Below are 13430 nucleotides of genomic sequence, written 5' to 3'. Positions count from 1 at the left end.
GGAGGCTCTCCGTTGGTTATTGCGGGGAACTAGAGCTCGGGGACTGACTCGAGCTTGAAGGGTAAAGCCGAGGCATTGGTCAGAGATAGTCAAGGTGCTGCAGGGAACAGACCTGGGCCCCAGGATCACCCACCCTGGCTCTGCATAAAGCCGGGAGGGAACCTCTAATGGGGCCCAGAACAGAGGGCAGGGAAGCGCGTCTGCCCAGGTTTGGGACTTGGGGGAAGGGGAAGGGAGCAGCGGTGGCAGAAGAGGGTGATGGGGGTGAGAGCGACTCTTTTGCATTTTCAAGAGGGAGGGGACCTGACACATGCACTGTCTCCCCCCCCCCCCCCCAGCACGTACACACAAACACACACACACACACACACACACACACACACACACACACACGGGCCGGGAGAAGCAAGCGGGATGGAGCTGGGGAAAGTTTGGCACTAGGTGCTGAGCAGCGGCAGCGGTGGCGGCGGCGGCGGCAACAGCGGCGGCGGCGCGGTGGTCCGGGTGGGCGGCAGGGTCGCCAAGAGCCCGGGCTCTGTAGCCTCCTTACCTCAGTGTTCTCGGCAGCGTTCTCCGCCATTTTCCTCCTTAGGAGCAGGCAGCGGGAGGAGTGTTTCATGCCCATAAGAGCCAGCAAGGGTTTGGTGATACAGAGATAGTAGAGAAAGAGAGAGAGAGAGCTGGTGTAGCTTTAAAAGAGAGAGCCAGAGAATGGGAGGAAAAAAAAAAAAAAAAAACAGCCCCTCTGCTGGAGCGTCAGCCGATACAATCAACCACGGTTGAGTCTTTTCTGCAGTCTCCACTTTGTTTTATTTTCCTCCCTTCTCATTTGCTTCGGATTCCTTCACACAGTTTCAAGTTCTTCTCGCGCACCCGACCCCCTCCCCGCCCCTCTCCACCCGCGCTGCGGGCTCGGCGGGAGGGAGGCAGCCCCGAAGGCTCCGCGGCGGCGGCGGCTCCTCTCCCGGCTGCTTGCAAAGTCCGGCCGGCCGGAGGCAGCCACCAACTCCTCTCAACTTCTGCCGATCGGCTGGGCGAAGCAACACGCTTCCTGCGCGTCTCTCCCAGGGGCTGAGCGGGGTGAGTGGGGGCGGGGGAGGAGGTTCGGTGGAGCAGGCGGCTGCTGGGCTCAGACCGAGGGCCCCCAGCGCCCCCGGGCCCGCCCCCTCCCCGGGCTCCCAGGGTCTCTCGGCCGCCTCCACTTCTGGGCGCTGCGCACAACTTGCGCGGGGGCAAGGGCTGCGCGGACGCTGCAGGGCCGCGCGCGAGGCTCAGAGAAAGCAGGCTCCCGGAGCAGGGCTTTTGCAGGTTCTCAGACTGAGGGCAAGCTCCGGGCAGGACTGGGCCACAGTTACCTCGCCCGCACCCACCCCACCTTACCCCACCCCCAACTCTCCCGCTCCTTTGCCAATTCCTGGATGCTTCCTTAGCTAATTACGGTTTGGGGAACGAAGGAGTGGGTGTCTGGATGGGGGAGGGTCCTTAACTCCTTCAACACTAGGGCTCAGCGTGGTGTCATTACCTAGCCTCCTGTCCCACTCTCCCTGTCCAATGCACTTGGGGCTCCAAGCCCCTCTCGGGAGGCAAGCCCTCTAGGGCAGGCAGGGTTGGGTGAAGGTGGCAGTCAGACGTGGTTTGGGAAGAGGGTGAAAGTCAAATGGAAGAGACTGCTGTCATGTTCCCCCCTACCCAGTCTTCCCTGGCAGCCCCCTGCCCACACATTTCTCTTCTCTCTCCTCACCCATCCCCCACCATCACCAGATTTTGAAGTCCCTTTTATGGGAGAGAGGGAGGGATGTCACGTACCCATTAGGATTCTCTTGATCCTTTTTTAAAGGAGTTTGGGCGGCAGCAGGGGGGTGTGAATTTTTATACAATGCATTCCTGTCTTCACTTGAGAGCTTTCTTTTTCTCTGTCTTACTGGCCATCTGTCAGGCGGTGGGAAACAGAACAATGGGGGAGGGGACCCATTCTTCCCCTCAGTGCAACTGGACGCTCAGGCTGACTCCTTGAAAGACCAGCTGCACTTTGAAGCTTTCAGTCCACAAGGTCAAGGGCAGCGACCTCAATAGCGCACCTTGAGCACCCGACTCTCTTCACTTCTTGGCTGTCTTTATTTGGGGAGATCTTCTCTGAATACCCTATTTACTTTTATCATCACCTTTGATAGCCAGGAAGTGTAAGCTTGACTGTCCTCAACTAACCTCAGAGTCCACTGAAGAAAAAGGGCCCAGAGCCTGCTGGCAGTAAAGATATCCCCATCACCTAGGTGCTCCGGCAAAGAGGAGAAGACAAAGCACTAAGTGGAAGTGAGAAATTACGAATGAAGAATCAGAAGATGAACACACACACACAGGCTGAGGGTTAATGGGAGTACATTGTGTGTGTGTGTGTGTGTGTGTGTGTGTGCAGAAAAGAGTAAATTCAATGGAATGACCTTAACCTCCTTCACCTTTTCCCTTTCTCAGACCACAGAACTGGATTAGAGTCCAGGCTTGAGTGAGCAGAATCCTTAGCAACACACTAATCATTCTCTTCCTTCCACACTATGCTGTCATGCATGTAGGAGAAGCAATCCAGTGACTCGAGAGTGCTTTTGCCCTAACCTCTGTTTCTCTTAAGCATCTTCTTGGGACATTAAAGATCCTGGGAGACACCCCTACCAAAAGAATGTCAGTACTGTGTACAAAGAAAATCAGAAAAGGATTCCCCACAGCTCGTTGGTCCAGTTCCTCTCATTTAGAGCTAAGGGCCCCTGAGATTGAGAGAGGAGGCTGTTTGTCTGTGGTCCTTCAGCAAGAGAAGAGAAGAGAGCATCTGAGACCAGCTCCCCAGCCTCCCGACTTTCATTTCAACACTCTGCCCCCACCCCACACTCCTTCTGCTTGTGCTTCCATTCTGTGACTAACCAGGGAGGAGGGGAGCTGAAACAAGCTCCCACCGAAATAGGCTGCTGCCTGTGCGTGATTATGTTGCTATGAGAACCTCAGTGGGTGTGTTTCCTCCGTTCTCTGTTGAAATCTTTTGCTTTGCTTGGCTTCTCCCCAAGCACAGACACGGCTCCCCTTGGAATGGGGAGTGGAGAGATTGAGATGGAGAGCTGTATTTTCATGGTGAGAATTTTATGGGGCTATGAGTGAGGCTCCCAGGCCAGGAGAGTGGTTCCACAATGCCTCCAAGGGGACATGAATGAACTGTCTCAAGAATGGATCTTCCAGCCCCGTGTTGAGCAACCTTGGAACACTGTAGTGTTGTCTTGCTATGCAGCCATCTAATTACAAATTCACAAGCCAAATCATGATTACTTTAAGAGACTGAGTCTGGGGTGATTTGTTATACAAGTGAATTACCTGAACACCCTACTCCTAGAGCTGTGAAAATCCCATGACGCATGGAAAATGCCTCGCATATAGTAGGAATTTTATGGAACTATTTTCTCACCACCGCTACCATTTATCTGAATCCAGTCTTTATCTCTTTTGCATCAATATATATCAATTCTCTTTACCAGATTAATTAATTTAGTTCTACTCGGTGTCTCTTATATATCTAAGTCTCAGTATCGGACATAGGCTTGACACGAAAGCACCCAAAGACATAGAGCTAATAATGAGTTCTTATTTTTTTAACTTGACTGCTTTGAAAAATACAGAAACTTTTATAGAACTTTTTGAGGTGATTTTGATGGGAAGAAAGAAGACATATGAGATGTAAGGGGTACAGAGATTTCATCAGGACTGGTGAGTTAAATGGGTAGTTTGGAACAGTAGAACTTACAGGAAAAAGAGGTCCTAAAGACACATTTTGCTATGGCATTTTCTACAGTAGCCCTTCAATAGAGCAAAATGCTTAGAACAACACTTGTCTAATTGTCAACATTCACTAGGCTTTGCCTTGGCTTATAAGTTAAACTCTGAAGAGCACTTATTACATGCCATGGACTCTTGCAGATTTACCTGGGTTTTTATGTAGTCCTTTCAACAACTCTTTTCAATACTGTCATTATCCCCATATAACAGATGAGAAAAAAAAGAAAAGAGAATTACCCATAGGGTAGAATCAAGATCCAAATCTGGGATGCCTGATTCCATAGCACGACTCCCAAGAAGTTAACCAAGGAAAAAAGACAAGGGTTTCTCCACTTTGGCTGCATAGTGGAATCCTCTAGGGAGCTTTAAGGGGAAAAAAAAAATAAAAGTTTTGGTTCCACCCCCAGTGACTGATTTAGTGAGGTCTGGGTATCATGGCTTTTTAAAGTCCCTAATTCTAAAGCACAGTCATCATTGAGGACAAGTGGATAAGGATATTTGAAGATAAAATGAACTACAGAAGAAGGTCCCTACACTACAAGAAGGACTTTCCAAAACTACAAGAACCCACAGTACGGAAAGGCCTGTCTCAAATGCAGGTTCTTGAGAACCGAGGAGTAGAGCCATGTTGCATTGATGGTTGAAACAGTCTGCAAAAGCTGGAATGAGGCTCTTGGGGAGAATTGTAATTGGAAAAGATATCCAGCTTTGTGAGATGCCATAGAGGAAGTGTTTCCTGTCACTGGAAGGTTTCCATTGGACTAGTTATTTGGCAAAGATATTGTAGAAGAGTTGCAAACACTAGAAGATTGAGCAACCTCTGGGGTACTACCTGCCCAGGGTTGGACACTCTATAATTCTCTCATCACTAAGCCTGTTCTGGGACCCCTAGAAGATGAAGACTGTAGTAGCTCAACTCTGGGGGTCAACCAAACTTCCTTTGCTGCCTCCCCAAATCCATTAATCCAGAATCAGGATGCAGCTTTGCTAGCTGCAGACCACACTGCCTGGGAAGGCTCAGTCCCTGTGTCTTGTTCCAAAGTGACTGCTGCAACAAGGGGAGACATATAGACATGTCATGTGGTTTCCTCCTCCCCCCTCCTCACACGTGGCCGGGGCTCACATATGGTCGCAGCACACTGCAGCGAATCCATACCTCCTCAAGAATCAGGCCATAGTTGTTATCCATCACACCCTCATGGCAGCTAACCCAGCAGTGTTTCTTCTCGGCCAGATGGGAGCCTCGCCAAGGCTGCAGCAGCCAGCTACCTGGCTAAGCTTTCAGGCAGCCCCACACCTGGGTAGTTCTCCTGCACAAAAGCATCTGCAACCCTATTTCCCCCTAACCCAAGGCCCAACATTCTTAAACTATATTTCGAAATACAACTTGCAAGAGTGCCACCAGTGCCTGCAAAGCAATTTGTTTATTTTTCTTGCCATTAAAACCATAATGTTATTTCTTCCTTGCTCTGATAATGTCTGATTACATCAATTCATTGTGGCTTTGTGCTTCATATGACACTATTCAGTTTGTTTATTTAATAATATTTGGAAGGCATTTTGTTAGTTCTGTACCAATAGGGTAATCCTTAATGTTTTATGCTTCTGAAAAGTCAAATGCTCTAGCTGCCTACCTTCAGCTCAGGGTGAGAAGGACCCCAAAAAGCATCCATTTTTCTCAATGCCCTATGACTGCACCCAAATGTCTTTGAAGAAGGGGGAAAGAGGAGTACAGCAGCAGATTCCTAAAGGTACTAAAATATTCTAAAATGCTGTCACAACAGAATTAGATTTTTCCGACTTGGTGGGGGTTGTACACTCCTCCTTTTCAAATATTTCGTAAAGTTTTGCCTTTTTATGGAAAATCTCTCTCGAATCAAAGCCAGCCAGCTGGGAGTCAGTCTAGCCAGGGCAGTATCTCAATACGTATTTGTTTCTACGAACCCTTATATAGCCATGACAATGGGCCACCCATGTACTTGGCATTCTGGACTCAAAGATCAAAAGGTGCATCTCTGCCCTGGTGATGCTTCTGGGAAGACTTTGTCAAATGACAAACTCTAATGTAATTGGTCCTCTAACAATCTTATATTATCAAGGGTCTTATGATTGGTTCTTAAAGGTTAAATAGAACTGTCAGTGGCTTATTGTCACATAGGCCCTGCAAGAAGTATCTAGTAACATGAACAGAGAAACCCTGGGGGCTCTAGGGCCTGCACCAGAGCATGGTAGCCTCCCTTTAATTGTGGCTCAGGGCACATTCTTTAATCAAGTTGCCAAAGTTCTCGTGAGCCTCTGGCACTTTTACAGATGGGAAGTTTTGCAGTCTTAATTCTCCAAATGCACAATGTGCTGATATCACTTGGGCCATAATACACACCTAGTGTGGGGTAGAGTTTTGGTATTTCAGGGGTAGTCCTACCTGAAATGTACAATGAGAAGAGGTGGCTAAACAAAGATGTGATTGATGCCATCTGTTTCCTTCCAGAGTATTTAACCACCTTGTCTTGTTCCTCCCAGAGGATTTTTTTTTTAAGTTAAACTTTGTTAGATTTTTTTTTAATTTAAAATTATATTAAAACCCCTCTTGCTAGGTGCGGTAACACACACCTGTAATCCCAGGGGCTCCAGAGGCTGAGGAAGGAGTATCTTGAGTTCGAAGCCAGCCTCAGCAAAAGCAAGGTTCTAAGCAACTCAGTGAGACCCTGTCTTTAAATAAAATACAAAATATAGGACTGGGGATGTGGCTGAATGATCGAGTACCCCTGAGTTCAATCCCCATTATATCCCCAAAAAACCCTCTTAACTGTTAAGATAATATTAACATTTTGCTGTGTGTTCTTTTACTTTTTGCTCAAGCAAATATGTATGACATAAATTTAACATGTGTGTGTGTATATGTGTGTATGTGTATGTGTGTGAACTTGGTATATGTTACATAGAAATGGAAACATGTTATATACATTACTCAGAAACTTGCTTTCTTCACTACACAATGCAATATAAGCCTCCTTCCAGGTTATTATATGTGGATCCAAGTAATTTTTAAAAACTGTATAATGCCTCACCGTATGGATAACCACACCTTTTAAAAATACCCCATTAATGGACTTCAAAGTTGTTCATAGTTTTCTACTATTCTAAGCAATACTAAATAATACTAAATAATTTTTTACATATACCTTGTAAATGGAGCTTTTATTTCCATTGATAGTTTCCAAAAAGTGGTATTATTTTAATACATATTGCCAATTCCTTACCAAAGTGAGATTTCAGACCCATAGCTGGAATACTTGAAAGGCACAAATCTAATTTTCCTTCCTTTCCTATCCCAGTGTCAAGTGTGAAAACATCTACTGCTCTCAGTGTCCTGGATCAAGCACTTGAGGAGGAAGATCCATGAAATAAAGGACATGATCCTGTTGGGCAGCCTTCTAATGCCCCAGCAGAGGTTCTTGAGAGAGACACTGAGTCATGGGGTGTATTTTGCTGGAGGTCTTTACAGAGAACGAATAACTTCCAAATTATGAATAACAGGACATGAATTTGATGATACCAAAGAGGTACTGTGATCTGAAAAGAAATAAAGATTTTTTTTTTTTTTTAATTGGCACCAATTTCCTGTCTCTCAAGTAGATCAGCCACAAAAGATACTGAGGGCCAAGCGGGGAACCCTCAATTCCCTTGTCTTCTGGAATGCTATGCTGAAGGGGAGCCTGGGTTGATAGCAGCATGTTGTCCAATAGAAACCCCACAACCAGGAGACCATTGAGTCTATCTAAGGGTGCTTCAAAGAGTGAAGGAGGTCAAGGGAGAAAGAAGGTAAGAGGAAGGAGACATGTAGCAGACCAAGAGAAAGTATTGTGGTCAATCTCTCTATGTGCAAATGACTTAGTGGTGGTCACTGCCTGGCAGAGGGTTGTAAAGACAAAATAAGCCAACATAGCTGAGGCATCTAGCACAGTTCTGGGGGCATAATGTCCTAAGGTCCTAAGATAGGTAAATTTCCTTACTGGTATCTCTTTCATCTATGCACATGAAATTGAGGTGACATCAGGTGTGCTAGCTAGTTCCATTTCTGTCATTAAAATGTTGGATGGGCTTAGAAAGTCACCTCACCTCTCTGGGCCTGTATCCCTGCTCCTTGAAAAGACAGGGATACAGACAAACCCCTTTCTGCTTTGTCATTTTATACATGGTTGAGAATTATGATCCCAACCACACTCACATCACCGCAAAGGTTGATCAGACTCATCTCAAACCAAAACCCAACTCTGGTGGTCAAAACAAAGACTCAGAGTACTACTTCCTCCTGCTTGGAAAAATAAAGGAAAGGATGGTCCAGTTCCCTTCAGGTCAGAGGTTTGCAAAGGAGGTCTATAGGCAATGCTGATTACAGCTTTCCAGAGGTCAAAAGGAGTTTTGCTGTGTTTGGTGTGTGTGTGTGTGTGTGTGTGTGTGTGTGTGTGTGTGTGTGTGTTAATCTTGTTTGACTCTAGCAGCCTCAAAGACAGTAAGCAAACAGCCATTAGAGATAGTCATCATTTGATTTCCCCATTTCTCCCCAGGAGCAGAGCTCAAGGGGGAACCAATGCATTTTTTGACAGCCGAGGCTACTGGGCTGTAAGTCAGCATAATCTCATCAGCTCCAATAATCTGTGTCAATATTTGCATGAATAACACAAATCAGCCAATTATCCAAAAGTCACTTCTCTGACTCATGTATCATGTACATTCATACAAATAGAATTTTACCTGTCCAGTGATTCATGACTTCAAAACATATTCAAATTTATGTGTTGCTCAGGAATATACAATGAGGGCCACGTACGATGCCCCCAAATCAGCCAGCAGCTTGCTGGAGAAGCTGGCAGGGTGGTGTTCTTTCCAAAGGCAGTTCACTGTGTGGCTTAATACACCTGTGGGGAAATGAAATAAATTATGATCCTATCATAACTTTCAATCAAAAGTGTACATAAAGTTAGGGGTTCGGTATGGCTCAACTTATCCCTGGTAAAAACTACACAATGATTAGGTGACATTTTAAGATCACACAGCAAAAGAGTGGTTTCTGTTCCTTGAATCTGCCATGTATCCACTTAACGCAAGTGCAACTGTGGCTTGCAGAAGCAAGGGCTTCCCTCTTCTGGGATGGTCGTGCTGCAGGCAAATCTAGAGGCTGTCTCCCAGGAGGCCAGGTTTCCTCCCTCCAGGGCCTCACTGGAGGCAGAGGGAGCCTAGTGCCATCGGAATAGCAGCTGCAGACTAAGAACCCCTTATGAACCAGACACTGTGCTAAATGTCCCACATACTACCCCACTGAGTCATCACACCAGCCTCAGAGGTGGGTGGCATTCTTATTCCCATTTATAGATTAGGGATGCTGGCTCAGAAAGGCTCAACAATTTGGATTCAAGAACCAGGTCACACCCATGTTCTTCCTAATGTCAGCAGTGGAATGGAAGCAGGCAGACCTCGTTTTAAATCTGAACTCTGGCATTAACTATGACCCTGAGCACACCGTTTAACTTCCCTGAACCCCCAAATGCCATTGGCAATAAGAGGCAGGCCTGGTTACACTACCCTTCCGGGTTGTTGTAAAGTGCCAAACCCAGAGACAGGCTCACTGTAGACCCTAATAAATGAGAGCTACGACACGTGGGCATATGGCTGGATGCAATGGACTTAACTCAGCAGAACTGCGCCTGCTGTTTAAAGACTCTCAGGCACAGAAAACGTACACCTCACCCCCAGAGGCCAGAGTGCCTGTCAGCCCAACAATGGATCTAGACAAGCAGCTTCACCTAAATGACACCTATCAACCTGTATTCTTGCTGCAGCCCTGCCTGTCACATCTGCTTTAGTGACTTCTCTCAGCGGTGTCACTCTGGGTTGCATAACATATTTGCAGGTATGGAAGATGTTGCTTTTTTTTGTTATAACTTCTGGAAAATTCAGCTTATCAGGCCAAAATTTGTTATCCAACCACATCAGGGATTGACTAATGCATTCTGAGCAAATGTGGGATTAATCAGAAGGAAGGAGGGAGGAAGGGAGGAAGGGAGGAAGGAAGGAAGGAGGGAGGGAGGGGAGGAGGGGGAAGGAGGGAGGGGAGGGAGGGAGGGAAGGAAGAAAGGAAGGAAGGAAGGAAGGAAGGAAGGAAGGAAGGAAGGAAGGAAGGAAGGAGGAAGGAAGGAAGGAAGGAAGGAAGGAAGGATCCGGCACTTTTGAAAGTGAATAGTAGAGGAAGAAGGGGAAAATGACATCAGAACAACCCTGTATATGTCCCCTCTTTTCCAGCCTGCAAAGATGGTCTTTTCTTCTTTCCTCTCTCCTTCCATTTCTCTCCTCATCCTCCTCCTCCTCCTCCTCCTTCTTCTTCTAACCAATCTATTGCCATCCTTTGCAGGATAGTCTATGCTACATTGAGTTTAATTTAAACTAAATATCTTTATCTTTTCTTCCCGGCCCAGAAACCAGGACCTGGAAAGTTCAACTCATGGTTTCTGCCTGGAAGGCTCTGAGTGAATCTTGCCCTCTTCCTTCTGACCAATTCTATCTTGAGTTAGTTAAAAGGAAGAGTGGGATACTTCCTTCTCGTGATTGGATAGTAGAGTCCCTGAAACCATTCCTGCCACTACCTTTTCCCAGATGGAGTTTGGAAGAGACTTTTCAGTCCTGTAGAATCATAGCCTACATTTCAGTGAGTAAGAAGCAAAGAGATTGAATCAAAGAGCTACTTGGTCTGTATTTGTCTATCAGCACCTCGGACAGGGATTGAATGATCTGAGGTTCCTCTTCTTGAACCCTGTTTGTGGCAGACAATACTTTGCCACCTCTACCTGTGTAAAGACCCTCCCAAGTGTTTCTAGAAGACCTTTAGGACCATAACATATATACTCACATTGAGTCATCCTCTTTGTCTTTGGCTTTCCTTAGTAATGTCCAATAACCTTGAGGTTGCCTTGCTGTTGTCCACATGGATAATGTCCCCTCATAAGGACACGGAGGGGTTATGCCAGGGCTGTTAGATCTTGTGCCAAATATGGTCAGGTTCCTTCAAGTCTCCAGCACTCACTCCTGTGTTCAGAGTCCTGTCAAGTCTCTTGGGAAAACAGTCGTTCTATTACTGGCCTTAACCCTTCCATTTCTCTGTAAGGGCACAAACCCCAGTGTTGGGGTAGATACAAGGACCTGCCATGCTCTCTGTTGCCTAGGTCTCTTCCTCTGTCTTCCACTCAGAATAATAATGCAAACTGCTCCCTTCTTCAGCCATAGACAAAATTGCCATAAACAAAACAGTCCATTCATGAAAAGCAAACCTTCAGAGTGAGGAGGGACTGGTTCTCATTGAGTCTCCATGCCTGTTGGCAGAAAACACTGGGCTGGGTGTCCTCTGGCGGCACATGGGCATGGGCATATTGTCCTTCTCTCTGGGAACACTCACTCAAGTCTTGTGAAGAGAAAGTTCCATCAGTGACTCTGGGTCATGTTCTGCCTTGTAAATCTAGGCTGTCCTGTAGTAACTTTTATGGAATGTCTACAACAGAGTGGGGACTCATTTCACCAAATCTATCCTCCTTTTTCAATGTGTCTCCCTGTCCTGACCTGGCTTTCCTCCATCCCACCATCACCTTGGTTGGGTATCACCTCTCTTAGGAAAAAGCCTTCCGATCTACTAGCAAGTCAACTCTTGGTGGATCTGTATCTCAGGAGGAAACTCTGGAAGACAGTCCAACCTCCAAGTTACAAAAGAATGAATCTCTAATGGTGGAAGGTCAAGCATCATTTGCAAGCTAGTGGAACCAGGACCTTGGGGTGTAAGTTCACCTTGTACTCTTTAAAATTATATACCAGGTATATAATTAGGCCTCTGGGCTACAGAGGGAGCTTGGAGCTATAGAAAGAAAGAAAAGAGAAATCCCTGAACCAAAATCAGGAGAAGTGAAATTCTAGTCCCAATTCTGCTGTGTCACCAAAAAACCCCAGGACAGTGGGATATCAAGACAGAGACCCCTGAGAAATTGGGGTAGGGGGTTGGTTAAGGTCTGTTTCGATCCTTAGTGTCCTCTGTTTTCCTGCGTTTCATTTTTTCCTCTGCAACATGAGATATTTGGGGAAGCTGAATTTTTGTGGGTCACATTCAAATCTTCCATTCTATTATTGTGAACCTTGCCAGCTGGCATTCAGAGTAAAGATGCTCACTGTCCTAACTCTTCAAGCAAGCAAGAGAAAGAAGGAAGAGTATTGGGAAATCTTGTGCACTGAGGGCTCAGAGTCTTGGGCTTCAAGAATACCCAAACCTATCTACCTATCTTCAAAGTCAATTTCTTGACCAAAAGAAAGAAGACAAACTTTAAATACCACCTCCTCCCCTTAAGGAGTCAAGTGCTCATGGCATAAATCATCTGTCTTTAATATTTCATTCAAGCCAGGTTTGCAGAAAAGTCCTCTCTAGCTGGAGATTTATGGAGAAACATGGCCACTGGGGTTGGTCCCTTCTCCATGCAGTTGGGAGAAGCATGTCAGGGTGGTGCTTCTGTGGGCTGGTACTTCTCAGCATCTGTTTTGCAAGGTGACCCTAAATAATGACCTGTTTCCCTCCCAGCCTTCCCTTTCATACTCCTTACCCTCCAGCCCCTTCACCATAGTTCCTCTAGTTTGTGCTGAGAGGCTTCCCAATGGGCATATAGTACCTTAAGCATGACAAAATCTGAGGCCCAAATCCAACACCAATGTGTAACAAAAATTCTACAGCAGTTCCAGAACCAAGAGGCTGCCTTATTTGTTGGCAAAGATGGAATAAGACCACATATGTGCTTTTGATGATCTTCAAAAGATAAGGCGAACCCTCATGATTGTCCTTTCCCTAAACCTGTAGTGGGTTGCTGTAGAGTAGCATAACCTTCCTTGACCAACTGCAGAAATGCAGGAAGGTATTTCCAAGAGACACTAGTAGTTGCTTCTCGGGGATATTTAAATTTTTATAGCAAAGTCAAGAAGATGATTATCTGAGAAAACTGCTTTAAATTTGGTCCTTCTTAAGAGACAGGGAACAGGATATCATGGGCTTTGAGGGCCACCCCCCTTCTAGAATTACACAGTCAGTGATTATAATCGAAAGACCAAAAAATATTAGCCAAGTCCATGGGGCTCCTTTGAACATAATGAAGCATGGTATCTGGTTCTTCTGACTAGAGAACCAGGAACAAGCCAAGGGACAGATGCCCAACAAGGTAATGGATGGGCCCATGAGGGTCTGTCCCATGAGGACCAGGATGGCTAAGAATTGGAAGAAGCCACCAAGGATGGTACCAACTCATGCTGGGAGCATTAGCACCACTTGGTTTTCTCAAACACGAGAGAGGGAGAAGATAGAAATTTGAGGGGGGTGGGGAATACTTTAATAAATAAATTTTTAAAAAACTTCCAAGCCCTCCTCTGTTGGGGGCCTACCTAGGATCCAGGCAGAACCTGCTATACCCTGACTTTGGACTCTGGTACTTGAGGCAACTCCATCAGCCATTCTCACCTCTCACTTCTACCTGGGAGGTTTACCAAGGCAGAGCTTTGTGAATTTTGTCCATGGACTTCCAAAGCCTCCTACAATAACTTCCCCA

General features: G+C 46.2%; 1 protein-coding gene and 1 long non-coding RNA gene across 3 annotated transcripts in view; both read right to left on the bottom strand.

The window, feature by feature from the left end:
* Nucleotides 1-1013, bottom strand: part of PRMT8 (protein arginine methyltransferase 8) — a 92003-nt gene extending 90990 nt beyond the window's left edge. Inside the window, exon 1 of one of the 2 annotated variants that reach the window (XM_079142006.1) lies at nucleotides 551-1013. In XM_079142006.1, coding sequence (XP_078998132.1) covers nucleotides 551-625 — 75 coding nt within the window. In that variant the 5' untranslated portion in view covers nucleotides 626-1013. The remainder of the gene's footprint in view (nucleotides 1-550) is intronic. The other variant, XM_079142007.1, reaches the window with a different exon arrangement.
* Nucleotides 1014-7255: 6242 nt separating this feature from the next.
* Nucleotides 7256-13430, bottom strand: part of LOC306662386 — a 36339-nt gene continuing 30164 nt past the window's right edge. Inside the window, exons 2-3 of the long non-coding RNA XR_013764104.1 lie at nucleotides 8566-8729; nucleotides 7256-7383 (exon numbers count right to left, since the gene is read on the bottom strand). This is a non-coding gene — a long non-coding RNA (uncharacterized lncRNA). The remainder of the gene's footprint in view (nucleotides 7384-8565; nucleotides 8730-13430) is intronic.

The sequence above is a fragment of the Sciurus vulgaris genome (assembly GCF_902686455.1).
Source record: "Sciurus vulgaris genome assembly, chromosome: 5".
NCBI lineage: Eukaryota > Metazoa > Chordata > Mammalia > Rodentia > Sciuridae > Sciurus > Sciurus vulgaris.
This window is presented reverse-complemented; position numbering and strand designations above follow the sequence as displayed.